The sequence below is a fragment of the Cloeon dipterum genome, chromosome X (assembly GCF_949628265.1).
Source record: "Cloeon dipterum chromosome X, ieCloDipt1.1, whole genome shotgun sequence".
In the NCBI taxonomy this organism is placed as follows: domain Eukaryota; kingdom Metazoa; phylum Arthropoda; class Insecta; order Ephemeroptera; family Baetidae; genus Cloeon; species Cloeon dipterum.
Window position 1 is genome coordinate 9571708 of NC_088790.1, and position 27616 is coordinate 9599323.

The 27616-nt window shown below is 38.9% G+C and overlaps 5 protein-coding genes and 1 long non-coding RNA gene across 10 annotated transcripts in view; 3 read left to right on the forward strand and 3 right to left on the reverse strand.

The window, feature by feature from the left end:
• The window catches only part of LOC135944909 (rho guanine nucleotide exchange factor 3-like), a 47833-nt gene that overhangs the window by 12996 nt on the left and 7221 nt on the right, over positions 1–27616 (forward strand). The window contains exon 1 of one of the 2 annotated variants that reach the window (XM_065492141.1): positions 24511–24605. The exons of the other annotated variant lie outside the window; for it this stretch is intronic. The gene's annotated coding sequence lies outside the window, so the exon portion shown is untranslated. Of the gene's footprint in view, positions 1–24510; positions 24606–27616 lie in introns of those variants that run through there. 2 annotated transcript variants of the gene reach the window in all.
• On the forward strand, positions 552–1850 carry LOC135946164 (uncharacterized). The gene is made up of 3 exons (XR_010575491.1): positions 552–715; positions 951–1278; positions 1696–1850. It is a non-coding gene; the product is annotated as an uncharacterized LOC135946164 (long non-coding RNA).
• On the reverse strand, positions 1367–4716 carry LOC135946161 (solute carrier family 41 member 1-like). Its single transcript, XM_065494240.1, has 9 exons — positions 3516–4716; positions 3145–3459; positions 2911–3090; positions 2710–2854; positions 2510–2656; positions 2307–2454; positions 1908–2113; positions 1704–1852; positions 1367–1624 (listed from the first exon to the last, which is right to left on the reverse strand). The coding sequence occupies exons 2-9, from the start codon at positions 3451–3453 to the stop codon at positions 1454–1456; spliced, it is 1455 nt and encodes a 484-aa protein (XP_065350312.1). The 5' UTR covers positions 3454–3459; positions 3516–4716; the 3' UTR covers positions 1367–1453.
• Positions 4368–6628, forward strand: LOC135946162 (glycoprotein-N-acetylgalactosamine 3-beta-galactosyltransferase 1-like). Of its 3 annotated transcripts, none has more exons than XM_065494241.1 (7): positions 4368–4561; positions 4710–4886; positions 4938–5076; positions 5353–5471; positions 5534–5638; positions 5689–5846; positions 6219–6628. In XM_065494241.1, exons 1-7 carry the CDS (start codon positions 4399–4401, stop codon positions 6369–6371), a joined length of 1014 nt encoding a protein of 337 aa, XP_065350313.1. In that variant the 5' UTR covers positions 4368–4398; the 3' UTR covers positions 6372–6628. The 3 variants fall into 3 exon arrangements, with proteins under 3 accessions (XP_065350313.1, XP_065350314.1, XP_065350315.1); XM_065494242.1 differs by having other exon boundaries at positions 4953–5076; XM_065494243.1 differs by having other exon boundaries at positions 5689–5812; positions 6219–6355.
• On the reverse strand, positions 6645–11329 carry LOC135946160 (solute carrier family 41 member 1-like). Of its 2 annotated transcripts, none has more exons than XM_065494239.1 (10): positions 11186–11237; positions 10607–10948; positions 9514–9693; positions 9317–9461; positions 9042–9188; positions 8343–8490; positions 7937–8142; positions 7164–7312; positions 6909–7107; positions 6645–6856 (listed from the first exon to the last, which is right to left on the reverse strand). In XM_065494239.1, exons 2-9 carry the CDS (start codon positions 10946–10948, stop codon positions 6919–6921), a joined length of 1506 nt encoding a protein of 501 aa, XP_065350311.1. In that variant the 5' UTR covers positions 11186–11237; the 3' UTR covers positions 6645–6856; positions 6909–6918. The 2 variants fall into 2 exon arrangements, with proteins under 2 accessions (XP_065350311.1, XP_065350310.1); XM_065494238.1 differs by having other exon boundaries at positions 6646–6856; positions 10607–10952; positions 11186–11329.
• LOC135944914 (sialate:O-sulfotransferase 2-like) lies at positions 12853–27150 on the reverse strand. The gene is made up of 7 exons (XM_065492146.1): positions 27000–27150; positions 18694–18889; positions 18455–18567; positions 17008–17226; positions 16216–16455; positions 14939–15185; positions 12853–14174 (listed from the first exon to the last, which is right to left on the reverse strand). The coding sequence occupies exons 2-7, from the start codon at positions 18852–18854 to the stop codon at positions 13988–13990; spliced, it is 1167 nt and encodes a 388-aa protein (XP_065348218.1). The 5' UTR covers positions 18855–18889; positions 27000–27150; the 3' UTR covers positions 12853–13987.

Here is a 27616-nt window from a genome sequence, read left to right on the forward strand (position 1 = left end):
GCGTTGTTGGTGACCTTTAGTTTTTCATCGAGAAGCCTGCTGAGCGCCTCCATGCTAATGGGCTCGTCAGCAGGGCCAGGATTGGTCTCGATGTCCATCATGGAAATTAGGATGATGAGGAAATACGCTCCAGTTCCGACGAAACAGAAATAAGCGGTTGTCATACAATGAGAATTTACGCTACCCAGAAGAAAGTAAACTGGGCGGCGCGCCGTGGGCATTCCTGGCATGAAAAGCAGGTGCCGAGCAGCACGCTGCAGCAGCACACCGCTCTCACGCCGCCGTCGTTGTCTGCATACCGCACGACTCTCGGCCACTTCAATGCTTCCATAGTGCACTAGCAGCATCCAAACAGGTACACTCACCCTGTGGACAACAGGGGTGCGAACCGCACCATCCGGTGGTCGAAACTTTGTCCACGGATGTTCATGGGTGTTCTTGCTTCGTTGAAAGGCTCTGCTGGGCCGAAAAACCGCTGATATCGCAAGGCAAAGCAGGAGCCGCTTTACCAAGCGACCTGAGCCAGCCATTACTTTCTCCCCTCCATAAGGAATTGACATTTCGTGCAAATGTTCTGAAAGAAGCAAAGGAAACGATAAAATTGGCCGGAGGAGAGGGAAAGACGTCGATTGGCGTCCATGTCAGAAGAGGAGATTTCAAAATATACCTGCCAAGAAAGTCAAATGCATCTTTAACTAATGAGACTTATTTTAAGGTGAATGTTTTCTCTTACCGATTTATTGTTCCAAACCTGACCAAAACTTGATTCTTCTTTTGATTTAGCTGGCCATTTTCAATTTTTATGCAAATAATTTTAATTTGAAGAAAATTCAGTAATTTAATTTATAAAACACTAAATGTAACTAATCCTACCTCGAAAACAATTATGCACAGTAAATCTTTCATTTGATTTAATACTAATTATTTTAACCAATTACAACGCACTGTAGAATGCCATGGATTGGTACCGTCAGAGAATAGCTGGGGATGTTATTTTCCTGGTCGTGAGTGATGACTATTTATGGTGCGAGAAAAATTTTGCACACATTAAGGACGTGAAAATCGTGAGAAAGAGTCCGGCCCATGACTTGGCCCTCTTGACTCTGTGCAACCACATTATTATCGACTATGGAACCTATGGCTTTTGGGCCTGGTTTCTCTCTAAGGGACACACAGTTTCTTTAAATGCGGAGAGGAGGTGGAGAGATGTATGGAGGGCTGCGGAGATGAATTGGACCATTTTTGACAAAGACACTTTGCAACAAATCACTGTTTAAGGTAATTATAAACCAATTGTTTTAAGGAAAGCAAAAATTTTTATTTGATTGGATATAATAAGGAAAATTACAAAAAGGCAGTATTCATTTTGAGATCTTTATTTTATTTTCCAATATATTCATTTTGATTATTACTATCACAGTCAAAAATTTGTCATAAAAATACGACAAAAAAATCAAGTTTCAACAGCCATCACTCTAAGTATTTCGAATACGAGGCCCATAAAGAGAATACCTAAGAAGTCACCGATCGCCGTCATGTACGGAATAGTGTTGTTGTCTGGGTCTTTTTCTCGTGACCAGAAAAAATGTGTCAGCACGCTTGTGCAATATATCACGATGGTGATCTAAAATATAACAATATCACTTTATTTTATATTTTATATCAATTTATATTAAATTTTTAATTGTATTCCAGATACTTGCCTGAATGAAAACTGCCACAAGATAAAAAAGAATAAACAACGGGTGTAAACTTGTTCCGTGTTGCTCAGCGAAACTGATTGTGTAGGTGAAAATCAAGTGGCCGGGAACAACCAAAATCATCAGTGATCTTGCCGTTGTGGAAAGTTGCTCTGAAAATATTATTTGTAAATAAATGAGTTGAGATAAAATACGGCTTTGGAGTACCTTTTGAGAAAAATACTGTTTTTGGACTAAGGAAAATTCGCATTCCCGCGGGCAAAACGCCTAATTTTGTTACTTGGTGGAGAAACGTTGACATCTTGCTCGCCTGAATTGCGACGAGATTGCCCGCCACTCCATTCACCACAGGCTGGAAAATCGCCACATCCTTTGTTCTGTTAGCAACTATGTCCAATATCAATCCGGCAGTACTAGAGTGAAAGGTTAATCGTATAATATAGGGCTTGTAAGCAAAGAAAAATAAAACATAACAGATCATTGCGTCACTTATTTAACAGGGATCAAGCAATAATATATTTTCAATTGTTTGTATTTGACTGCACAAAAAATGTGGTTGGCAAAAAAAGTTAAGTAAAAAAATAAAAAGTTAAACTAAGTACTCACACTTGGATCAGCATGGCTATAATGATGGGCGTCCAACCATGCTTGAGAACGTCTTTAGTGAATTTGTTTCTCCGGGCGATAATTATGAATATCGGAAGAAGAGAAATCAAAACTGCGCACACCACTGGATATACCCAATCGTGAGTTCCTATCAGAAAAAAATATATAATAACTTTTATTCAATTTTATCTTTCCAATCAAACCTATTATGCTGTAGAATAGTGACGCAGTTACGGACAATATCACGAGGGCAGTGATATCTCCTAAGGCACCGGCAATGGGCGTTGCGATGTTGTCTGGATTGATGTTGCACATGTTTGATAAAATTATCACGGCAGACGTGATAGACCCTGCATGAATATATCAATCGATTATCTCATTGATTGATTTCTAAACGCAATACCGAGAATTAAACTAGCGAGGGATGCTGTGACAGAGCCACTAGCGGCGAGCAATGTCAAGTGATTCCACTGAACAGATTTGGTCAATTCAATGTCCATTACGAAGGCGATCACTGCTGCTAAAAGACCAACAACTATTGCTTGAACCTATAATCATTAAATAGTACAAATTTATATCCACATAATTTCACCAAAAAACTTACCTGTAAAAGTGCCATGTTGCCAAAGACGATTTCAAATTTTCCTCTGCGAGTTTTGAATTCACCCATGTTAGCGGCAGTAGACATTCTCGACGCCAGTGTCATTTCCAGATTTCCTTTCAAGCCCAAAAGAGGTGGTACCAGTATTAAAACCTCCGGAAGTTGTTCGAACACGGTCCAGTGCTAAGCAGATTTGTATCTAGCATTATTTATGAGTTTAATTTTATTTTTTATTACCTGGACAATGCTTAAACATACTCCAGCTCCAACCATTCCCATACCAGCGGCCAGAAATGGCAGCGTGACTTGTGCCAAAATCTGTCTGTGGGATTCCAGAATGACCGGCAATGCTTCAGGCACAGTATTTTCTTCGTCGACATTATCCAAATTTACACTAACTTCGTCGTTTTCATGCAGGCTGGAACTTTCCTCGTGCTTACTCTCTGGACATTCCTCAATTTGATCCCATTTGGGTGATTCCTTAAAAAGATCGCCTATTTCTAAAATTTCTGGAACGTCCAAAATTTCACCCTCTTTGAGTTCCATTTTAGTCTGCAATGATTTTTTGGATAGGATCGTGTAGAAAATTTAAAGTGTTTCTTACTTACTTTTATGATTCCGAAAAGGTTACTCGTTGACGATCGGCATGTTCAACTTGGGCATGTTCAATGAGAAGTGGATCTTAAAATTGTCTTTCGAAAGGAGCTAATCTCGTATCTCGCAATTAAGATTAAAGCATGGCAATCAGATATATCGCATGTTTTTTACAAAGGTAAAAACAAATTAAAATATTTTGCACAACCAGTTTCTATTAAATTTCAAAAAAGGCCTTTCAACTCTATATTTTTTTTGGTGATATATGATAAGGCAGGATTCACTCTCGTTGCCAAAAAGCAATTTATTCTGCTAAATCATTTTTTACGTCGATATTTCATGAAAACAGGGAAATTTTGAGATTTTGCTACGACACTAAAACAGTCGAGAAGTGCATAACTTTTTAAGCCTGATTTACATTCTCTCCTGGAACACTATTTTTTCTCACGAATTGTTTTATATACACATCATGAAATGAAAGTTTGCGTAAAGGAGCATTAAATTAACAAAAAAAAATGTATACTCTAGTAAGTAAATAGGATCTATCGTTTATAAAGCCCACTAGAATCACAAATCGTTTGATATTAATTAATTAATTAAATATTAATAACTTGAATGTGTGCCATATTTTCCATAAACAATTTTTATCAGGGCTGTGAAAATTAGATCTTGCAATCAAAAAATGTGCTGGAAATTCAACTTTTACTCTTTGCTAATTTTTAACAAAAAACTCATATAGCATGCGTAAAAAGACGATGCACATATTACACGCAACACAGATTATAAAAAATTTGATATAACAAGGAAATTTGTCCCTTTTCCCGTCTTTTGTTCGTTCCCTGGTCTCTAAAAAAGCAAGCATTCTTTTGCCCCAGAAACCAGACGCACTTCGGGTCAATGTTGCAACACGTTCAGTCAGGGACTCGCGACCATAAGTTGTTTTTCGCCTTCTCACTGGGGATTTTGCTAGGCTTCGTCACCCTGATGCTGTACACCAGATCATTTCCAGACGAACTCCTGCCTCGTGCACCTGACTCGCTTCTCTTCAAAGTTTTAAACAGTAATTTTAATATATTTTTAAGAGTGATTTTTCGATCTCAAAGGGACTTCAAAACGACTTCACGTTTAAAAAATATATATGCACATAGCGAGAAGTCCATCCGGAAAAGTAAAAAACATTATTTAATATGCAAATTCCAACTGCGTAGAGGAAGTGCTGCTTGCAAAGCACAATTTGTCCATAGAACAGAAAAGAGCGTCCAAAGAAGGAAGATTGTTGTGCTGGGTGATGACTGGCCCGGGCAACCACGCAAAGAAGGCCATGCACGTGAAAGCAACTTGGGGCAGGCGGTGCGACATTTTGCTCTTCATGAGCTCGAAAAACGGTGATTTTAGACTTTATATGAATTGTTTTTGGGGAAAATCATTATTTTAAGACACTGCTTTGCCAGCCGTGGCGTTGCCCGTGCCAGAAGGAAGAAACAATTTGTGGGCAAAGACCAAGGAAGCTTTCAAATTTGTATACCAGCACTACCTGGACGAAGCCGAGTGGTTCATGAAAGCAGACGACGACACGTAAGCGCCTGCAATTATTTTCGTTTTGATTGCGCACGAGTTTTACTGCAGCAATGCCGTAGGTGGGTGCAACAATAAAGATAAGCACGAAGTTTCCACTTAAATGTTCACATTTTAAAAGGGAACGAACGAGCCTTTTTTACTACTTACGTAAATAATTATAAATTTAACATTCTCATTTATTTCCTATGATTAATGTTTAAACGATTTGATTCGTATTACTCTTTTTATCGCATCAAAGCAAGAAATCTGTACACAATTTTAATTTTATTTTAGTTACGTTGTCGTTGAGAATTTACGTCACATGCTGTCCTCGCACAAGCCAGATGAACCTCTTTTCTTTGGCTGCCGTATGAAGCAATTCGTGAGACAGGGATTCATGAGTGGAGGTGCAGGTACATGCCTCTAGCACATTTGAATTTAAAAGAGATTACGAATTATGCTATTATCCTGAAAGGTTACGTTTTAAGCAGAGGAGCGCTAAAAAAATTTGTGCTAGAGGGTCTTCCCTATAAGGACAAATGCCGTCCAGACAATGGTGGTGCTGAGGACGTGGAAATGGGTACGATTAAACAGCTATTTCATATTAAAGACTGCTAAAAAGCATATCAGGAAAATGTCTAGAGAAGGTAAACGTCACGGTCGTGGACAGCAGGGACTCGCAAGGTCGGGGTCGTTTTTTTCCATTCACCCCTGACAGCTTCATCCTCCGAGGCAAATCGCCGAGAGACAATTGGTACAACAGTAACTCTTACTACCCTCCTATACAGGTAAAAAATTTGAGTTACCGTACTCATACACGATTAAAAAGATAATTTGACGTCCTCAATAACTTATTTATCAAGTCTGGTATAGTAATTCGCGTCTACAGCGCAGATTACTACCAGAAAACTTTTACTTTGCGCTACGCCAATGAGCCAAAAATATTAGCTTTTACGCAACGAAATAATGAATGAATTTTATAGTTAAAAGTTGATAGCTCGCATGGTTGAAAGCAAGCTATATAATGAGGTTTTAAATGCCCTGACTCTATAAACAATCAAAGAGGACGGCCAGAACACCGCTCTAACTCTCTCTACCAGGATCTGTTTGATCCCTTTGAATAACATTTTTGTCTCGCTTAAAACATTAACTACTTGCAGGGCATGAACTGCTGCTCAGATTCCGCAATTACTTTCCACTACGTCAGTCCAAACATGATGCACACATTCGAGTACCTAATTTACCACCTTCGGCCACATGGCGTCTCTAGCCCTGACAGCGAGAGCGAATCATCCACTTTTAAAGCCAAATGATACGTTTTATGTCTTTCTAATGAAAATTGAGTTTGACTCAGTGAAGTTGACGAGTTTGAAAAGTGTCCTTATTAACTTGTTTTATTTTTAGTTTAATTTATTGTAAATTAAGGTCAATGAAAACAAGTTTCTTAATTTTATTTATCTTCAATTCCCAGGCACTAATTGTTTTAAGAAAGTGGGAAGACGTCGATTTAAACATATTCAATAATTTCAATGCTTTTTACAGACCATAAAACAAAGTTAAATATTTAAATTATATTTTGTTTCCATTTTGTTTATTAAAATTTTAGCAGAGATTACATAACGCCTACATAAGAGCGATACGAGGAATGTCAAGATTTAAAACGACAATCTTTCTCCTCTGGGTTAAGAGTTGCACTTCACTTGTCCATAAGTGGGGGGAAATCTCTTTGCTCGCGCCAGCAATTGATGCGTCCAGCGCCATCGTTTTCGAGTAGATTTCGACTCTCCAAATCAAGATCCTAAAATTAGATATAATTTCAAGACAAATTAATTCGACTTTCGGAGATTTACATTTTTGAGATCAGGGCATTCCTCCATCGTCTATTGGAACACCAAACAGTTTGAGGAGCTCGAAAACCACTCCCATGAACAAGATTCCCAAAAAGTCACCCAATGCTGTCATGTAGGGGATACAATTGTTGTCCGGATCCATCTTACGGGTCCAGAACAAGTGCGTCAGCACGCTAGCGACGTAGATTATGATCCCCACCTGCGACCACAGTCCAAGGTTGTAAAAATTGAAACAAATATTATGGCACCACAAACCTGGACAAACACAGCGATTAAATATAGGACAACAAAAACACCGTGCAAATTTGCGTCATGCCGCTTCCATAGACTTATGGCATAGGCGAAAACCAAGTGGCCGGGTATCACGAGGGACATCAGCACACGAGCTGTTTTTGACAGCTGATCTAAAAAAACATAATAGAGGATATTGAATTATTGTTTCTCGCTTGCGTAAATCACTATCAAAAAACATGATGCAGATAAAAATACTTCAGAAATCGTATCAGTCATAATTGTTTTTCCGCAAATTCAAGGTTGCGTCATGATATCTGATAAATTTTTCCTCTTGAATGGAACTGTCGAGAAAATGTCTCGCAAAACATCAATACGGCGTTGTCAATTTGCATTTTGGCGGCTGCAGGCGCGCGTTGGGACAGTTCAGGCCGAGTAGTTTCACAACAAAATGTGATCGTAATGAAATTGTTTTAAACAAAATTTGGGTTGATTAAAATACCCCTGATTAAACGAAGGTTTTGAGCCTCTATCATCTATAAAATTTCTCCCTTTCTTGATTTAGATTTAATTAAATATATTTGACCCTGCTAATTTCATTCAATTAAATATTTCACAGCGAATTTAATTAAAAGTTTCATATTAATTTTAAAGTATTGAATCTATGAACGGAAATATAATATTGTTAGATAGCAAAAATCTCTTGAATGAGCATTCTACTTCCGGCTGAATCATTACTGCAAATGCAGGCACTGCGGTGTGCAGCTGAGTAGCGCGGGTTGCATATCTCGACTCACTTTTCGAAAAGAATACGGAGATCGGGCTGAGGCAAACGGACATTCCCTCCGGCAGGGAGCCCATGCTCACCACCTGGTGCAGGTACGTTGACATTTTGCTCGACTGGATGGCCACCAGGTTGCCAGCGACGCCATTTACCGCCGGCTGGAAAATAGCAACTCCGGGCGATCGGGCCGTCACACGGTCCAGGATCAAACCAGCGGACCTGGGATAGGAAAAGAATCCCATTTTTTAACATTTATCAAAATTAATTTTTTATATACATTCTTGTTATTTTTTAAATTTTGATTTCTTATTTTTTGGTATATTTGATATGTACTTTTAATAATTTTGAAAGCAAAATTAAAATAAAATCCGGCTGCCGGTCATGAATCACAGTATATTAATTTTCAAATTAAAACTTACGTTTGAACAAGCATTGCAATGAGCACTGGGGTCCAGCCATGGTAAAGGACATCTTTGGTAAATTTATTACGTCTGGCGAACCAGAAAAACAGAGGAATTATTAGAACAGCGATTGCGCAGATCATTGGGTACACCCATGAGGCCGTGTCTGTGAAAACAAAGTCACAATGATTAATTTCCTTCCTGATAATGATCAGGACAAGTTTAGTAAAATGAATAAAATATATTCCTTATAATATTAATAAAATATTGTTAATTTTATTCATATTTAGTGCAAAAAAATTAGTGAATTTTCGCGTTGTACTATTAAGATTTTTTATTTATATTAAACTGTCAAAAAGAAAATTAGAAATTTTTCAAGGAAAAATCTGTGACAAATGTGTTTGTCTCACAAACACCTTTTACAAATCAGATAACCTGAACGCACACGACGCAGTAAGGAGTCCACTTGAAGGTTCGCGCCAGCTGCTGGACGTAACTGATATAATAACACTTGAAAAATATTTTTCCTGCTCTGTGACTGTGTCATTGAGCGATAGTATGTACGTGAGAAATAGTTTGCTAAGTTTAGGCGTCCCCTAAAGATTTTTTATCTCTGATCTTATAACCATGCAATAAAACTTTCACCGCGTGGTCTGACTATTTTGACTATTTTCTCAACTGAGCTAATCTATCAATTGAACTTGATTTTGCACTAACCAAGAATATTGTAAAAGGCAGTGGCAGTGAACGATAGGATGACGAGGGCAGTGATGTCTCCAAGGGCGCCGGCGATCGGCGTCGCAACGTTGTCTGGATTTACATTGCATATTTTTGACAGGACGATGACACTCGACATAATGAAACCTGGCAGAGATAAGGAAATTAGTCGACCGTGCACTTTCTAGCTGCTGTCACAAATTGGCTCAAGGGAAAACAAATTATTGATAATGCACTAGTGATCTGGGCACACAAGGTCATTAACTTATTGGCACCTAGAATGAGGCTGGCCAGGGAGGCGGTGACGATGCCGCACGCGCACAGCAGGAGCAAGTGGTTGAGCACAAAGTGTTGGGACACGGCCAGGTCCAAGAAAAAGGCCACGATTGCTGCCAACAGACCCACAACGATGGCTTGCACCTGAAAGCGAAATTTGCGTTGAGCGCTTTTGGCCGAGACGCCAGGAAGTCACCTGCAGAAGGGCCATGTTTCCGGCCACCAGCTCGACCTTGCCCTTGGTCGTGTCCATGTGGCCCAGGTTGGCGGCGGTGGACAGCCGAGACGCCAGGGTCATCTCCAGGTTGCCCTTCAGCCCCAGCAAGGCCGGTACCAGCACAAACGTCTCTGGTAGCTCTTCGAAAACGGTCCAATACTGCGGAATTTAATTGTTAAAATCGGACTAGGTCATATTGACTGACGCATATAATAGGAGACACAAGCTAGCCTTATCGGATTAGTTTCAGACAAAAAAGCAAAAGCTCACTAAGCTATTAAATCCACTATGTCAAGGATAAAAAATATGACAGTATATACAGTATATTAGAATGCTATTAAATTGAAATTTTGCAAAAAATAGTTTCAGCACAACTGCAAATGATACATTTTTTTAAGTTATGGATATGAATAAAAGTTCGATGACCAAATTTTACGACACACACCTGAGTTATTATTTAGAGAATTTTGCATTAGACATGCCTTCAATTTTTAATGTGAATAAATTTAAAGTGCTATCATGCAGATTCCTCTAAGAAATTTAAATGTAAATATTGTAATCATGAACAAATTGAAATATACATTTAATTTGCGTCACTGTGCAAAACGTGGCATTTCGATATATTAAGCTGCAGCATTCGAAAAAGAAGAAAAATAATAAATTTTATTGTAGCATTACCTGCGTAATTTTGTTATTGTATCAGCAGTACGCTGATGGCGTTCAATAAATAATAGTATCAAATTTTTCTGCACATATCAGAAAAAAATTATTACTTCAAAGACGAAAAAATGACAAATTCGAAATATAATCATATTCTTCAGGAACATTACAGAATTTGAGGAGTGATATTTTTCTCCTTAATAATAAATAATTATAACCATTTCTGATACATTTTACAACTCCAGGAGTAAAAACATTGGATTTTAATATTTGAAGCTCATTTTGGTTGTCAAAGGAAAATAACTATGAGTTGGTAAAAAATAAAAACATCTAGAAATTGATCTTTCGCAAAAAAACAAAGTAAGCTGTAAGGAGTTTTAGATTAAAATAATTTTTAAATAGATATCCAGACCTGAACCATGTCAAGGTAGATGCCGGCGCCAACCATGCCCATTCCTGCGATGAAAAACGGAAGTACCACCTGGCTGAAAATCTTTCTGTGCGATTCATTGATGACGCCTCTTGATCGAGAGCCATTGTCACAATTTGCTCCGTCTCCTGGTCCTTGACTGTCGCCGTCGCCATCAGGACGCACCAGGACCGCCTGCGATGAGCAGACTGAGGCGGCCGAGCTGTTTGGCGCCGACGGCTCGATTTGCGGCAGCAGGTCGGGCTTCTCGAAGTCGAGGTGGCTCATCTCCAGGATGACCGGCGTCAGGATAATACCGTCGTCATGCATTTCCTTTGGACCCATCTTGCTGTGCGGAAAATTTAGATTAATTTAGATTAGCTGAATTTTAATTCATTTAAAAATGAAAAAACAAACAAATCATTGAAAAATGTGGGCTAATTAATTATGTTCACCTCAGAACTTTGATAGCCTTATCAGAAATGGCACTAACTGTAGCCAAGCCGCAAAAAAATAAATCTCAAGCCACTTCAAAAATTAGCTGTAAATTATCACAGCTAAAATGACAATTAATTAACTCACCGTGTGGGAGCCAAGCCAATTTAGGTGCTACATGTAGAATTTGCAATTTGCGAATGCCGCGCGTGTGGATAAAAGGAGGCACGCATTTCTGGCATGAATGCCACGAAAAGGCAGCCAATCGCAAGGCGGCGACCGCGATAAGAGCCCAGCCCGTGTGGGACACCACGGCGGCTAATTTTTGTGATTTTTAGATTGAGGTGACGCGCTAACGCTCTCAGAATGATTTCGGTTAATCTTACTCTCGCGGCGAGCCATATATAATCTATTAAATTCATCGTAATTTGATTGATGAGACTTACGCTTGATAAGGAGTTGAATTAATTTCGCACCTGTGAGTTGATCACGGTCTTCTGGCCAAATGTATACTGAATGCCGCGAGTTGGATGCACATGCTATGCTGTTGGCGGCCCAGGTGCTACTGGCCCTGGATACCGCATCCTGGGAAAAAATGCCATCAAGCCTAAGAGGAATTCTCGCGAGGGAGAGTCTCCCATGCATACTTTTTTAACAAAAGGCGCTGGAATGTGCCACTATTTCACTATAAGGGGAGTAATTTAAATGAGTTACTTTCAATGCGCGTGGACGATTTTGGGAGAGACTGTATTCCCATTGGATTTGGGATGAATAGGAGAGCATCCGTGAGTTGAGGATGATTCATGCGAATAGTTCTCACGTTTGAAATATTCCCTTCAAATTCCTGATTCACCTCGCACAAAAAAGGAAACAGTTTGAAATTTCATGCTGGAGATAAAATTTGTCATTACTTTGGCTTCGAGGCTATACTGTATTTTTAAGACTGATCAGATCGGAACTTAATGCTATTTGATCTTTTAATCACACTGTCTTAAAATCTTATCGCAGACCAGAGCAATAAATTTTAAGTTGGACCTTTGATGTGCTCTACAAGAGGCAATCACCCCACAATGTGAATGGGTTTATCGATTAAAATTGCTTAACTTCTCACGGATTAAAGATTGGACTACCTGAAGCATGAGCATAAAATTCAATAAGTTAAAACATGTTCGCCTTATCGTGACGGACTGTAAAGGTAGCGTTTTACTTATCTGCACATTAAATTGCATAATTTGGATTTGGTTTAAAGCAGATCTAAGATCTCCTAATTAAAAAGGTTTAAAAAGAGTTTTTAGATTTTTTTTGTAAAGGTTGGTGAAAAATGAAATGAAAATCATAAATTCTAATTTTATTAAATGTTTAATAATCAACATTATGACAGTACTTGAATTGAAATTCTAGTATTTTACTCGTACATATCATGAATTCCATGAAATTTACTGCCCTTTAAACACGGAATTTCGTTTCAACATTCAGCACAATTTAAGCCTTAATCTCTTTGATCCCATTCATATTTCATATCTTCACGTAATTTAAGGTGAAATTCCTTGTCTGTGACGCATATCCTCACGAACTCGCAAAATTGATGCAACCGAGTTCGAGTGAATTGTTCCAACTTGCTGACGGCAGCTGCATGAATCACGCAAATAAAAGCGAACGATCCAAACGCTGCTGGTAAACATCGTAAACAAGAAGCGCCTTTTCAAAAAACAACCGCTTTGCTTGCTTCATGTTTGCAATTTCTGACGACCTTCGAGAGACTTCAAAGTCTTCTTTCAATTCTTGACTAATGGGGAGGGGGAGGAATGAAACAATTGTTCTATTCTCAAATCGTAAATTTATTTCGACTCATTTATATACAGAATTATAGCAGACACGTTGCTTCTTGTGTGAACAGTACGAAATCGTCAATTTCAAATTTAAGCAACTGCATTTTCATGAAAGCACTTTTTTAACTTACAAACTAGAGCCGGTCTCTATATAAAAGTCCATTTTATATTTTATTATTCTCGTTTAATGTCAATGCTGCGTTTATTCGAAGATGCACTTTAATGCGAGATTGTAAAGGCCTCGAGTGCAAAAATCAACATATTTCTTTTAATTCAATGGCTTCCCTAGTTTATGCTTGTTTGTCTTGATATTATTTGTTTATTTTCACTTGATGGCACTTAGTGTGAATCGCAACAGCTGCAAATCAATCACGAAAGTGGTTTCGCTGCTTGAAAACAAGTGCCTTTTTGCTGCTTTACATGATCTGTCTATTTGCTAAAAAGGCTGGTTCTAAAATTAACCAACCGAAGAAAATTCTCTCGTACTGAGCCTTTTGGTTTGAAAGACATTTTGAGATGCAAGATTTGACAAAGCCAACAAAATTTTCCTCGGCCTGCTACACAATTACGCCAGTCTAATTTGAACTTAAAATCGTATTACCTAATGAATTTAATGAAGAATGTCTAAAAATTAACTTCTAGGTGTTCCGTATTTACAAATTTACTGATTTTCTATGTACATATTGTTACTCGATTTTAATACAGAGAGATCTAAGAAAAATATCCAGAAAATACACAAAATTTCATGTAGAAATAATCCACGGGCAGAAACTTCTGAATAAAGGAGGGGGTAGAGTTGAGAAATTATATCAATTAAAAAATTAAAACCACGCTTAAGTCCTTTACCCTTAGATGCATTTGATACAAGATCTGAAAGTCTAAAACTTTCCTGAATTTTTCATGATAGATTTTATTTTTGGAGAAATTGCCGCCCCTGATTTCTTTTTTTTCAATTTAATTTAAAAAAAAACTTGATTCCAACTTTAAACCGTAAAAGAGGTCCAAATCCAAATAAAAACCCTCTGATGTGGAGCAATCTTGTCGAACAGATAGGGTCGAAGAGAGCAGATTATTCTCTTCCGTTGGTTTTTGATCACAGAACGAGTGAGACGCCTCCCTCTCACAGGGCTGGGGGCGGCTCGTTGGGGCTGTTGGGGGCGGTAGTCACGTTGCTGCCGCCTCCGACGCGTCGGTAGAACTTGTAAAGGTGGGTCGGCATCTGCTGCCAGCCCTTCTGCCGCAGCAGCGCGTTCACCTGGTCGATGGCCGCGTCCAGCACATGGTGCACCTTATCCGGGTAAGGGTCCCTGCGGAGCCGAGAACAACAAGTTCAGTCACGCGTGTCGGCCTAATTGAACAAGTGACCCGCCCTCTCCCAGAGCCCAAATTGAATCAACATAGCGGCCGAGTGCGCGAAAGGAACTCGTACATTAGTTTGTGGGGGAATTCACCCCGTCTGAATTAGTTAACAACCTCGTGCTGGCTTAAATTTAAAGCCAAAGCGTGCAGTCAAGCGTTTCTGGCCTCTGGGGTCGGGTTAATATTTAATTTTCCTAAAACCATCTTTTCCTGTGTCTCACGCCAGCGTTTTAATTAAATTCCAAAGCTTCAATGTGAAATGCCCAATTCAATGAAAGGGTTCTGAAAACTAGTTTCCTTTTTATAATTTAGGAATGATGTCTTCTTTAAAAGGGGTGAATTACTTCAATATTAGCTAGGGATTTTCAAGCAAAATTTAAATCCTTTTTATTGCTATTTCATGATTCTCAAAATAATCAAATTAAATAACCTATAATAACAAAAACCAACAATTTCATATTTTAAAGAATACCACGCGTTCAAGCTGATCAAAAGTAATTAAACTTTGAGCCAAATTTTTATAATTGTTTTACTTATTTATTTTGTTTACTATAAATAGAGTAATAAAAAAGGCCACTTTTGCCTTTTGACAATTGTATAAAAATATTATTTTACTCCATTGCTGAGACAATTTAGACATTTTAGAATAAAATTAATTTTGATTTGAGACAGTTCTTTTTACTATAGAAAATGAGACTAGATTTAAGCTTACTTGATTTCAAACATGAGCTGCTGCGTGCTGGGTCGACGGAAGGGTCCGTCAATGTGGCTGACAACGCACATAAGTCGCTGGTTGTCGACCGGAAACTTAAGGAAGTGCAGGATCCCTTTCAGATGTGTGATCGGCTCGTTCTTCATGAGTTCGTAGTGCAGAACCATGGCATCGCGCGAGTAGACAATCCACGTGGCCGCCAGCTCGCGCCAGATCTCAGTCAAACGTATTGCAAACTGTTCCCACTCTGCAAAAATGCGCAAACCATTACGGCGTGATAAGTTTTTTATTACTTCGGAAAATATTGATTTTTAAAATGTGTCTTAATTTAAATTATTCTGAACTGATAATTTAACGATTCTAAATATTTTAAACAGAGTCGCTTTTCTGATTTAGACATTGCACTTTTAACTTAAACAACATTGAATGATTGATGATTAATAGCCGTAATTTTGGTGAAATCATTGATACATGAAAAATCATTTTTTGAGTACGCATATATTAAATTCTAAATAAATGTTTTTGTGCAATTGGAAAGGTCAGAAATCCTAAAGGGGTCCAGTTAAATTCAAAATTTTACGTTTGTACTGCTTTTAATTCACAATATATTTATTTATTAAATATTTAGAAAATTCCACAAAACTAACACTTTTCTTTACTAAATTTTATCAAAATGGTACTTTTTCATGTTTGGTACAGAGTCATGGACATACGTGTTTTTAATGCTTAAAATATCAAGATTCACACATACTTGTTTTTATCAATGCTAGTGAGAAAAATGAGGTATTTTCAGTGACGGCGGCCCTTTCACACGAGTAAACATTTGATTGAGATATCTTTATTTAATCTCGAGACGGGAAAGTTGCGGCGTTTCCAGGAGGAGCCTTTGTCACTCTTGAAAGTGTTCCGCTCGCACGTAGCATCTTTTGTTTTCCTTGGCACTTACGGCGGAGCAATCAGAGCGGCCGTGCCACCCGCTGCCGCATTAACCCCGATCGCGATCGATTGGCATCCCCCGCGGCGAGAGGCGTCTATAGCGCGTGCAGTAAATTCCAGCACACACTCAGCCAGACACGCCTCGAATGTTGACCGCTGGCGAAAGATAATTCAAACTGATGGTGTCTGCGCCGAGAGCAGCTTTAATTGCTTTGCTTGCTGTGTGCGTGGCCTACATTGCCGAATGGTGTTTAATCAGATCGCGAGAATTTTATAAGCGGATTATTTCCTGCTCCGCAACTCGGAGTGTGTATGAATTAATTCACAAAAATTGAAATTACCTGGGCCTCGAAAGCTGTCGTAGGGTGCGAAACCGGTGTGTCCGCCGTACAGGTAGTTTCGGTACGAAATAATCGCTTCGTAGGGGTTGCGTAGCAAAAGCACACCCCTGCCCTTGAACAGGGTCAGTTCAGCTCGTTTCTGCTCGGCGGTCGGTGGCACCATTCCTGCCAAAGCGAAGCCATGCGTCTTCTGAACGGATGTGCACCCGCAGTCTGGAGGCATCACCTCACCGTAGAATCCTGGAATTAAGATTTTTGAAGAGATATTCAAATTTAAAACCACACTTGAATTGAAACGTAAACTGTTATGAAAAACACAAACAACTAAAAACGTGAACACTTCTATAACTGAGGCCTACAAATCAAGAGGGATGAATTAATTTCATTTAAAATTTGAACATACCTTCAATTAGTTTTTGACCTCTGAAATTAATTTTAAATTCTAATTACACAAAAAAAACAATTTGCCATTTTTCACTTTTGGTTTTCTCTCAAAGCTTGCTAGTCAAAGAAAAAATAATTAAATTTCCTGAAAATTAAACTAACATTCCTTTTGAAAGAAATTCCTTCTAGAACATATATTATATCAAAAAAAGAAAAATTGCTTTGCACATCAACATTATTTTTATTCATTTCAACAGATTAGAGTGCGTTGTATCGATCAAACAAAATTTAATCTTTTCCAAAGAAAGACATTAAGTCATAAAAAACAATTCCACGCGAATCGATATGATCCGCTACTGGAAACTACCCTTTTTATCATGCCATATAATAATTTTAATTCAAACGTACCTCTTGTGAGAATTTGTCGGTCGGTGTAAACGCTGCCAGTGAACACGCCTGACGAGGTCTCCATCAGATATCTAACCCATGTGTTTCCACTTCCGGGGAACGAGACCAGAGCCGCCATGGGCAGTGACTTTTTCTCCACAAAGTGGACGCCGTAGTGGCCGCACTCGACCGAGTTAGGCCATGGGATGAAAGTGCGCCGGTGCACGTCTAGCTTGAGCCCTGAAACCGCAAAATGTTGCATTGTAGACCAGAAAACCGCAGAGAGCACAATACACATCGTGCAAATATTTGTTTTTAGACCAATCTAATTTGTAATGAAATTTTATCTGAAAATGTTTTTACAATCAAAACCACTTAATACATAAACACTCCCACGTTACAAGTGCATTAAAACCTATTTTAAAACTTAAATCAAATGGGCAAAATTGTATGCAAAATTCAGATTTTTTTATTTCCATAAATGAATTGATTGTTTATTGAAAATTCAGTTTTTAATCAACCATCATGGTGATTTTAGTGATTTTATGGATTTTTAGAGCCTTTGATCTGCTGCTACGAAGTAAATGAATAATCTGATCAATTACCACGTTATTTAGGCTCAAACGTTTCACATTTTTATTAAACTGGATCAACGCTTCGGTTGGAAACATAAGTTATGTGTCACCCTATGTTGTGGGTGTTTCCATAACGTTTATCTCTAGCACAGGGCGGCACGGATTTGCAGTCGGGCGTTTTTCTCTGGTCAGGCAGGTCGCGTGTCATTCATCAGATAAAAATATGCCACGCGAGGCCCACATTCGGATTGAGTGGGATCAAGGCGTTGCCTTCATACAAAGTGCCCGCGCACCAAGAATAAAAAGGTCCCGCACTAGCCACGCGCGAGCCAAGTATGAAAAGTGCGCTCTTTCTCTGCTAATTTGCATCCGTTCCAGATCAATACCACTGGCGAAGGCCAAGGAAGAAAGCTTTCAAACGGAAAATTTTCTGCCCGTCTAGAATGCAGCAGGCACTCTTTGTTCTCATTTGATTTTCTGTGCCTCGCAACTTGCCCAGCCAGCCAGCCAGCCGACGATTTCTTTTGTTTCAATCCTCTCAAGGGGAAGTGTTGCATTTCCATTGAGCCGAAACTTTCATTCGTTTCCCATTAACACTCCAATACTCCAAATTCTAAACGTAAAAACTTTCATGGGAACGTTTCTCGTGTTTCAAAGATTGATGAACAACATCCTTTAATTAATCCGTCTCGACTAATTGGAATTCCGTTTCGGTTCACCCGTCGTGTTTTTCTTCCGCCCGACATCTGTCTCGTGTAAGCGAAAAGCTTTTGCATTGATGAAAATAAGCGAGGGAGAGAATTATCATTGTGCTCTGGCGAGACCTGCTTTTATTAGAATTACGCAACCGGCCCGACATGAGTGCCGCGCGGGTAGCTTGCAACTGCACCTACCTGACTGCGCCTTCCTCAGCATCTCCTGGTCCTTCAAAACGGCCGTGGCCTCGGCAGGTTCCACCGGCATGCCGTCCACCTTGTCCACGACTGCTTCCGCAGACTCACGAACCCTTAAGAGGTTGACATTAATTGAAATGCTTACAATTCCAAGAACAAAAATACAGGCGTAAAAGGTGACATTTAATTAATATAAAAATGAATTTATCTCTTGGGGCAGATATGGAAAGTAAACCTACGGTTGAACAACTGGGTCCGTGTGGATTCGGCGGTTGTACCTGCGGACTGCCCTGAGCATCGAGTCCTCAATGTCTGGCGTCACCAGCAGGAGCATCAGCATGCCCAGTACGGTGGCCGTCATCATTAGGAAGAGCTGCATCATTTTCAGGAACGGACTCATGGTGCCGGTGACTACGTGGTGGACTTCTAGGATGACTGCAACACACAAAAATTATAAAATTCAATCAGTTTCTTTGAAAATTAAATAATCAACATCAGTAATTAAGCCTTCACCTTTTAATTACCTTACTATTTGAGTAAAATTAAATAGATTTATTTGTTTATTAGGTGTTTAGTGGTAAAAAAGACTCAAGTTCAACCTCAACATATTTATGGATAGTGCATCACGCGATTAATGCCGCTGCAGAAAACTGGTGCGCGGATAATTAATGAAAATTATATAGCATAATTCATGGCTGCTCGTCTCTGGCACGACCTGCTATGTGTTCTCTTTGTTACCCAGCAAAGCTCCCGCGAAAATATTCAGCGGCATGAGCTTACAAATTTGAATCTCATGACGCAGGGGAAGAAACTCACAACTGATTATGTGCAAAATATGCAGCAATAATTAATCGATAGACAGTGGATGCTCTGCTTTGGTATGGTTAACTAGAGGAATGGTTTGTATCGCTCTGGGCTCCAGAAGACATTGTCAAACACAACATTGTAAATGTTCTGCCATGTATTGAAATAGCCCTTGAGGACATTGGTGTCAAGAGCAGTAAAAGATTATATTATTCTTTGAAAGCAGCAGCAGATTTATCTAAAATATTGCAGAATATATCTTGGAGCGAAATCAGCTGCAGCGTTTTTTTTTAAAGATCGTTGGACAAAAAGACCGTGACATCGTCAATGTTGAGGCTAGTATAGAACTTCTTTTGCTCTGATTGTTGTGCTCTTACTGATTAAGGACTACTTCTATCCTCCTTATTACTGATTTTTTAGTTTTATTCAGTTAACGAAGATCAGGAAAATTAAGTAACAGTCCAAAGGTCATGGCAGTGCAATTGATTACAGAATTTTCTACCCTGAAAATGGATGGATAGTGAACACACTAGTGCTGCTAAAGCTGCTCTCTTTGTCCAGAGCTCTATAAAACCATTAACATTTCTTGTGCAAAACCATAATGTTCCCTACTACGATAGTGTAATGACTGTTGCTTTTAAAATTCCAAAGTCCCCTACCAAATTAAATTCATTCTAGCAAGCATCAGCATATTCATGATATTTTAATATTACTGAACAAAGTGTTCAGCTATTTGACCATCAGATACACGCAGTGAATGTGCTGAGAGTGAAAAAATAAATCACTTATTTATGCATTGCATTAATTATACATGTTCCATTTGAAACAATTAAACCAACATTGCAGGAATGACCGTCGTGATTCTCCGCTAAATCTAACCAAAATTCAACTTGCCAAATTCTTTACTCTAATAGCCATTCTTACAGCTTTTATGGGGAAAGTTTAAAGTTAACAACAAGTTTCCGCAAAGTAAGCTGTCCAGTGGTTGGAAAATGCAAATTCGCCTGCCTAAATGCGAGCAATTTGCATTCTTCTGTGGACTCGGCTACGATACTCATTCCGGGGCACAATGTGCAACTTGCAAATTCGCACTTGAGCGCGGCAGAGGCTGATTTCTGACGCACTCGCAGCGCAAGAATTGAGCAACCTCTGGAAAAGACCATCAAGTTTTACGCTGCGAGCGGAAGGCTGGTGCCGGCGTTGGGCCTCAGGGACGACTTTAAAAGCGGCTATATGCGAAATTAGACTCGCGCGCCAGAGGGCGAGGGGATGCGGCGGCGGTTAAATTGGCGCTCTGCAGAGTTATATCGTTCCTCCGGGTGGCCCTTCCAATCTGTTTTGTTTTTCCGCCCGCCCGCCCGACCGCCGGCGCGGTGCAAGCCAGCTTTTAAACTTTCAACTCTTTCATTTGGCTCGCCCGCCTTTGTTTGGGGAGTAAAGACGGCGCGCGGCATGCGAACTGCAAATGAAACATAGGACTATTTTCAGCGGCTAACTGGCGCTAATGACTGCCGAGGGAGGACGTATATAGTGCAGCACTACCCTCAAAACAGCCAGAAAGTGGTTTCCGTCACGGAAAAATATTGGCTCATAACACCAGACTTCGAGATTTATTTCCTGGAATACAATACATTCTCTGACCGCGTTTGAACGTACGGAAATAAACCAAATAATAAAGAACTGTTTGTTGAATACTGGCTTAAAATGAAAGTGATTGTTTTTTTCGGGTTTTTTCGGTTTTACGAAGGAGGAATAAAGCTAGAAAAATTCAATAGTTACTTTCAAATTATTTTTTTCTGATATCAAAGTCTAATTAGAATTTTAAGTAGCAGAGGTTAACCATTTTAACTGTCCCAATCTGTCAAATAAACCTTATTTTTAGCCTTTACTGATAAAATAACGAAAATAACAACCTAGAAAATATTTCATATCATTTTCCTGGAATCAGGATTTTTAAATTATTTCATTTTGTAAAAAAAATATTTTAAAATGATGCTTTATTATGCCATAAAATTTTGATGTGAAACTGACTTGCACCTAAATATATAAATAATTAATTTGAAAATAAAATAAACATGGCACAGTTCTCATGACCCCAAACCACAGCAAAACCAATCGCACCAGGGCGAAAGGGTAAAAAACAATCGCGTGTCTAGAACGGTTCGCCACGACTTCCGAATTCCCCACCGCACTCAGACAGCCTTTATTACACCGAAATCACCGTGTACACACTCATTCGCGAAAACACGCCTGCAGCAGGCGAGCAGCGATCGTCCATTTCTGCAGCATTGAACGCCGGTCGTTAAAAGTGCATTTAGCAGCGCGATAATGAAGGGACAAACACACAAATAAACAAACAGCTAGGGCATGCCGTGTGTATGTTTGGCACTCTCAAAGATAGGCTTGGTACTATATGGCGGTGCACATACAGCGAGTTGCCTGCCGTTCGCTGTTATGACTGGAGCAATAAAAATTGATCGCTATACTTTGTCCAAGAAGATTTCGGATGAAATGGGAACAGAGCGTAACGGAAATTGTTGCTCAAATCAATATGTACGAAAACAAAAAAATAAAAATTGGAATAAATTATTTGTCTTCACGTTGAGCAGAATTTTACAGTATTTTTTTTGCTCTTTTTATCCCTGTCCGAGGACCGGGAAGGGCGCGTACTGCACCAGCACGAATGCTGAAACCCGGGTCCCAATAACACCACGAACGGATAACATGGGCGCACCAGGCCGCACAGGGACCCAGCCCACTGAAGGGCCACAGACTTAATTTTTTTATACTAATTATCGTGGAATATCTCTACTTTTGTGCCTTAAAAAAAAAAGAAAAATCACGAAATAATAGAGTGCAACATTCTATGGCAAAACTAGATTGAAGAATTAAATTCTGGTATTTTATCACATTTGTTTTTAAAATTAAGTTTTAGAACAATCTTAACCATTTAAATTTGGCATTAAGCACCTATTCCAGTGAGTAAAACGCTTCCACCTGTGATCAGCAGCTACTTTTCCACCTCAAGTTCATTTAAATATTGTTTAACCCGATTTTTGAATTGATCTAATTCCTTTTCACATTTGTACACGATCCGAATCAACTAATGTGGATTAAATTCTTTTCGGACAAAGTACGTGTCCCCATAAAGATACGAGCGCTGGCCCAAGCGTTGCTTACTAATGTGTAGAGCGACGACGGGTTGAGCCAGCCACTGCAGTGCGGAACACCGCGCGAGCGAGCGAGCGAGGGAGAGAAAGACCGAACGAGAGAGAGAGAGAAAGAGCGAGTCGGTTGCTTGCCACCAGGCGCACACATCCACGGCGGCGGCGGTCGGGGCAGCAAGCGCCAGAGACCGACGACTCGTCTCCGTGCCAAATGACGCACTCGCGCTCGGCACGCTCGGTCCGCGTAATTTCCTCGGCTACGCACTTATTCGCCACGCGATTAAATGCCTATTAAGCCGAAACAAATTCAGGCTCTGCCACTCCTCTTCTAATTTAATCAGAAGCCTGCTGGCTCAAAGTCTTTAGGAACATCCTGCGGTTTTATCATGACCCAAAATGAGATTTCCTTGTGAGTAACGGATGGCTAAATGTTTTGGTTATATAATACATTAATTTATGATTCAAACTAAAAATTAAATTTAGTTAAAACAAAATGTGATTAATTATTACATTAATCCGTTTAGGAACATGTAAATTCCCGCATATTTACTTAGAAACTGTGAGTGTGTTATAAAACACCTCTAAAATTTATTCTTACTGACGTTTTAAGTGTTGATCATCACATTTATTTTGGGCGCCAATTAAAGAAATCTACAGAAATATGCTGAGGGTTTCAATTACTGTGCACGGCTGCAATGATAGCTTTTGAATGAACGTTCCTTTGTTTTCACGACTTCAATTTCTTTTTCTTAAAAAACTCAACTTCAACTAATAATTTCTGCGCTAAACCAGATAAATATTTTTTCAATTCGTATAGATTATGAAGGTCTTGTTTAAGAAGAATAAAAAAATTAAATTAATTTGAAAATTAAACTTGATATTCAGCAGTATGTTTTCTGATGCCATTTCAACTGGGACCAAGTTTATGTAAAAAATCAAAGCCCTCAATTTCTGATGATCGATAACTTTTCCGAATCCTGTTTTATATCAAACCTGAATCATTTTTATTATTTCGTTGCAGACTATAAATTTTATTTGCAACAAACCGATTTGAACTCGTTAATTATAGCATCAGGATCGATACTCCATCGGGAAACAGTTAGTGTTAAATCTTCATTAAGTTCGCAACATTTAGGTCAAAAGTATTGATTTTAAAAGTCGGATTGATTTGCGAAAGTGCACCTCTCATGTACCTGATGCCGACTTATGACGCCTAACGGAAATGAATTTTTATTGTCACTCAAACACTTCCAATTCTGATGAAACAAGGATTCCATGGCGTTTTTCAAGCCAATAACAGCGACCATATAGTGACAGAAATTTGAGCTATGCGTGTGTGTAGCTCGGCTCATGCTGGATTTGAATAAATTTTAATTCAGAATTTGATTTGTGCCGCTGACAAAGTCCATATTGGGTGTTTGGGTGGTGCGCGATGGCATATCGACACGCAACTTACTGGTTGGCACCTTTCCATGGCATGCGTGATTTGGCTTTACGAGGGATGAAAGTTTGACTCATGAGTGTGGAGACAAGTGACCGATGATATGCCTGGACTTCTATATCAGTAAAATGATCCTTGAGATTATAATTGAGGACCTGGAAAAGGAGCTAAATGACTTCCAAAACAGGAATATATGAAGAGAAAAAACCGTGGATTTTGTATTCTGTTCTTTAAAGGATTATCATTTGACAGCTACACTAGTTTATAATACTGTTTATTGGCTTCAGCTAAGGGTCAGTTGAGTTGATTTGTTTTATCGATATTTCTTTTTAAGTCTTCATTGTACAAGTATAAAGCCCAACTATAGATCCAAATTTGTTAAATTTTCTCAAATTTCAATATTATTATTTTTATTATATTGCTATCCAGTTAGTTTCGGGTTGTAAAATGCGAGAAATATTATTTTCTAAATTTATTGGAATTTTTAACAATACACTTTTTTGTCAACGAGGTTTTGTCCTCAAGCGTGTTCACAATGTCTGACAATATGAACAACAGTGACAGTTATCAAATATTGCTGTTTAAACATTATAAACAATGAGTAATATCAGCAGTCACATCTATTGAAAACCGCGCCTTCTTATTCAATGTTGAATGCACAGCAACATCAGTACTGAAACGATTGGCCGTGTTTTGTGAAGCAGCAAATTTTATCAGCAGAGGTGCAATCCGGAGTGAGGTAATAATTGGAAAAGTGGGTTAATTACTGTGCAGCAGTAGCAGCCGCGAAAGTATAATAACAATAAAAACTCGCCCTCAACTGCGCACTCAGCTGTACAGATGGTTCGTTATGTAGTTTGTCAGCGGAGAGAATGGAGCGGATAATCAAATTGTGAAAAAGCCATACAAAGAATGATGTTTTTAATTTTCTTTGCAACTCTCTTCTCTCCGCATTGAAACGTTATACTCTGAGTATACACCTTTACTGCTCATTACTCAAATTATTTACAATTAGGTGATTAAACTTCCACAGGAATAACAAGACCCGATATTTGTTATAAAGACAAATACAAAATGTTCTCAAACAAGTTAAATTTTATTGTTATTTTGTTTAAAATCACTATTAAAATATTTAGGGAGTTTCATAATTGGGAAATTTTAAATTAGAGTCACATTAAAAGTATTAGATTATTTAATTTTCAGTGTGGGTGGTTGAATTTATTTATACCACGAAAAGCGGTATTGTTAGCGGGTGATCCTCTTCCACAGTTTTAAAGTTTGAGCAGGTTTCTTTTTTATGTCTCCCTGCGTTTTTATTGCGGACACTAGAATAATGCCGAGATCGAGCAGACACACACTGAGACAGCCAAAATAAAATTCGCCACCACGCCACCACGCCACCCGTCCATCGTTCTCTTTTTGCGAAAGAAAGAGCAAAGGCAGGTGCAAAAAGGTGACAGACAATGTCCGCATATTCCCAACGAACCCAACACACACATGATGGTGATTTTGGCGGGTAAAGAAAAACAGACGCTTCCTACCAGGCAAGGACGAGCATGCATGAATATATTTTGAATTAGCCCCTCTGCATTTTCAGCAAGAATTGCCTATTGAGGAAATTTATTTCTCAATCATTAGAAAATTACAAATTATACTGAATCGATTTGGAAAAACACATGTTGATGGACGTTTAATTAGAGAATTTGGATTCAAATATAGAATATTTAAAAGTTCAAAAATCACAGTTTCATCGTGTAATTTTTTTTCCTTCGTTTTGAGGCCATAAAAGCATTATTTTGTGTGTATTAAAATTTTTTCTTTGGTATATGTAAAAAAGGTCATGTTATAAATTTCTTATTTGTTAACCTACTGACGTAAACTTTACATTTTCAACACATTTAAAAAGGTAATTCATTGGATTCTTGGCAATATTGGCAAGAATGCCATGGATGAAAAATAACATCATAATAATGCATAAACGATCATATAAGGATTTTTACCATTATCTCTCGCCGCACTGACAGGTTTCTAGTAGAAAAATACTTAATTTCCGAATTTTCGCGATATGTTAATCTAAATAAAGCTTTTCTCAATCTTATCTATTGTTGCATAAAATAAGGAATTGACAAGGTCAAAAATCAAAGAGCTCCGACAGGTCAAATCAATTTTATCAAGTAATTACTAATGGTTTCACTTACGACTTTGGCTAGAACAACTAATTTGAAATACAAAAAAAATTGATGATTAGGAACGACGTGGCGCCATAATTTTGAAGATCTCTGTTCTGTTATTTTCAAGCTTATGAAGGTGAAATCTTCAAACAAAAATTTTGCTACCAACTAATAAATATTTTAACAAATGAGAGCTACAGAAAATTAATACATATATAATACTCTAAGAGGTAAGGAGGAATTTTGTCGGCACCTAACAGTTTGAAAACGCTTTTTGACATTCAACTGTCGGTTTATTCACCGACAATTTGTTTCCAACAAGCATGTTTTTGCTCAATGATCTACACCAAAATAACAAAAAGGTTTGATAGAAAAAGTTGAGGGCAAAAGTTTATGTTTCAAGATTAACTGCTAATTAAACCAATTAAAAAAAGATAAATAATTAAATTGTTGGAAGTGAAAAGAAGGCAACACATTCCAAATATGTTAAAAAATATTTAATTTTGTCTAACTTATTACAAATATTTATATTTGATTCCTTATCTATTCCAGTAAGAGGCACTACGATTTACAGCACATCGTTGAATCTACCGGTCCCTCGAGAAAAATAAGGGAATAAGGAAATTTCTTGAACTGTTATATTTTATTATAGAAGTTTAAATAAAGAGAAATTACAAAATATTTCTGGTGCATTTCTTCAGGTGGCAAATAAGTAGATTTTTAAAGTTTAATTAACTCCTAAATTGACAAAATTCGTTTTCGTTAAAACTTTATCTATTGTAAACTGATATTAAATTTGAAAACAACACAGCTTGTATTTTTCGGTTGTTCGGATAAAAATAGCATCTCACTATGCATAAAACACGTCTCATCAACACGGATAATCACCTGAAGCCGCGAGTGGAAATATTTCTCGTTTGTGCCGATGACAGTGAAAAACTCGAAACAATAGGGGTAGTTACCAAGGATGGGCAGACGGCGGCGGCGGCGAGGTGGTGGATCCGTTCGCAGGGCTGTTGGATCGCATGGGGGTTGCTGCTGCTGGCTGGAGCGCACACGTGGTGGTGCCGCACTCGGCGTTACATGTCCACTGCTGACTGCACCCCTCGAGCACCGCAACCCCCCAGCTGACGCGCCGGTGCCGCCGCCGCCCCCCGGCCGTCCCGCGTCTGCATGCCGTGACCACCCCTATCGATTCTTTCATCGCGCGCGCCACTCTCCAAACTCAACCGCGCGCCGCCAGCCGCGAGATTTCCTTCTTTTTCCACGCCGCCCAACACTCACTACCATCGCACCCCTCTCCCTCCCGTGGCCAAAGCAGGGGTGACCCAGGTCACTCGCGCGCGTGGTTGGCAAATTCACCCCTCAAGGGTGGCGAGCTTGCTGCCCTTGCACATGACAAATGATGCTCCTTCTCGCCTGTAATAACATCCCTTTTTGACGCTCTGATTGCTACCCGCGCGCCAAAAGTTCTTTTTTCTTCTATCTTTTTTATTCATCGTGGAGATGTTGTTGGGCCGCCGGAATCGATGGATGGGCTGTTCGCCTGATTGCTGCGGCACATTCCTATCAGTCTATT

Excerpts from the sequence above, each read along its gene's own strand:
- LOC135944914 (XM_065492146.1), bottom strand. The coding sequence starts at position 18,854 with ATGAGTCCGTTCCTGAAAATGATGCAGCTCTTCCTAATGATGACGGCC. Across the intron at positions 18,568-18,693 it reads ACGGACCCAGTTGTTCAACC|GGTTCGTGAGTCTGCGGAAG; the intron begins GTAGGTTTACTT and ends CAACCTCTTAAG. Across the intron at positions 15,186-16,215 it reads CGACAGCTTTCGAGGCCCAG|AGTGGGAACAGTTTGCAATA; the intron begins GTAATTTCAATT and ends GCATTTTTGCAG.
- LOC135946161 (XM_065494240.1), bottom strand. The coding sequence starts at position 3,453 with ATGGAACTCAAAGAGGGTGAAATTTTGGACGTTCCAGAAATTTTAGAA. Across the intron at positions 2,855-2,910 it reads GCAACATGGCACTTTTACAG|GTTCAAGCAATAGTTGTTGG; the intron begins GTAAGTTTTTTG and ends TAATGATTATAG. Across the intron at positions 2,114-2,306 it reads ATAGCCATGCTGATCCAAGT|TACTGCCGGATTGATATTGG; the intron begins GTGAGTACTTAG and ends CTTTCACTCTAG.
- LOC135946162 (XM_065494241.1), top strand. The coding sequence starts at position 4,399 with ATGTTGCAACACGTTCAGTCAGGGACTCGCGACCATAAGTTGTTTTTC. Across the intron at positions 4,562-4,709 it reads TCTCTTCAAAGTTTTAAACA|AGGAAGTGCTGCTTGCAAAG; the intron begins GTAATTTTAATA and ends CCAACTGCGTAG. Across the intron at positions 4,887-4,937 it reads CTTCATGAGCTCGAAAAACG|ACACTGCTTTGCCAGCCGTG; the intron begins GTGATTTTAGAC and ends CATTATTTTAAG.
- LOC135946160 (XM_065494239.1), bottom strand. The coding sequence starts at position 10,948 with ATGGGTCCAAAGGAAATGCATGACGACGGTATTATCCTGACGCCGGTC. Across the intron at positions 9,694-10,606 it reads TCTACCTTGACATGGTTCAG|TATTGGACCGTTTTCGAAGA; the intron begins GTCTGGATATCT and ends TAAATTCCGCAG. Across the intron at positions 8,143-8,342 it reads ATTGCAATGCTTGTTCAAAC|GTCCGCTGGTTTGATCCTGG; the intron begins GTAAGTTTTAAT and ends TTCCTATCCCAG.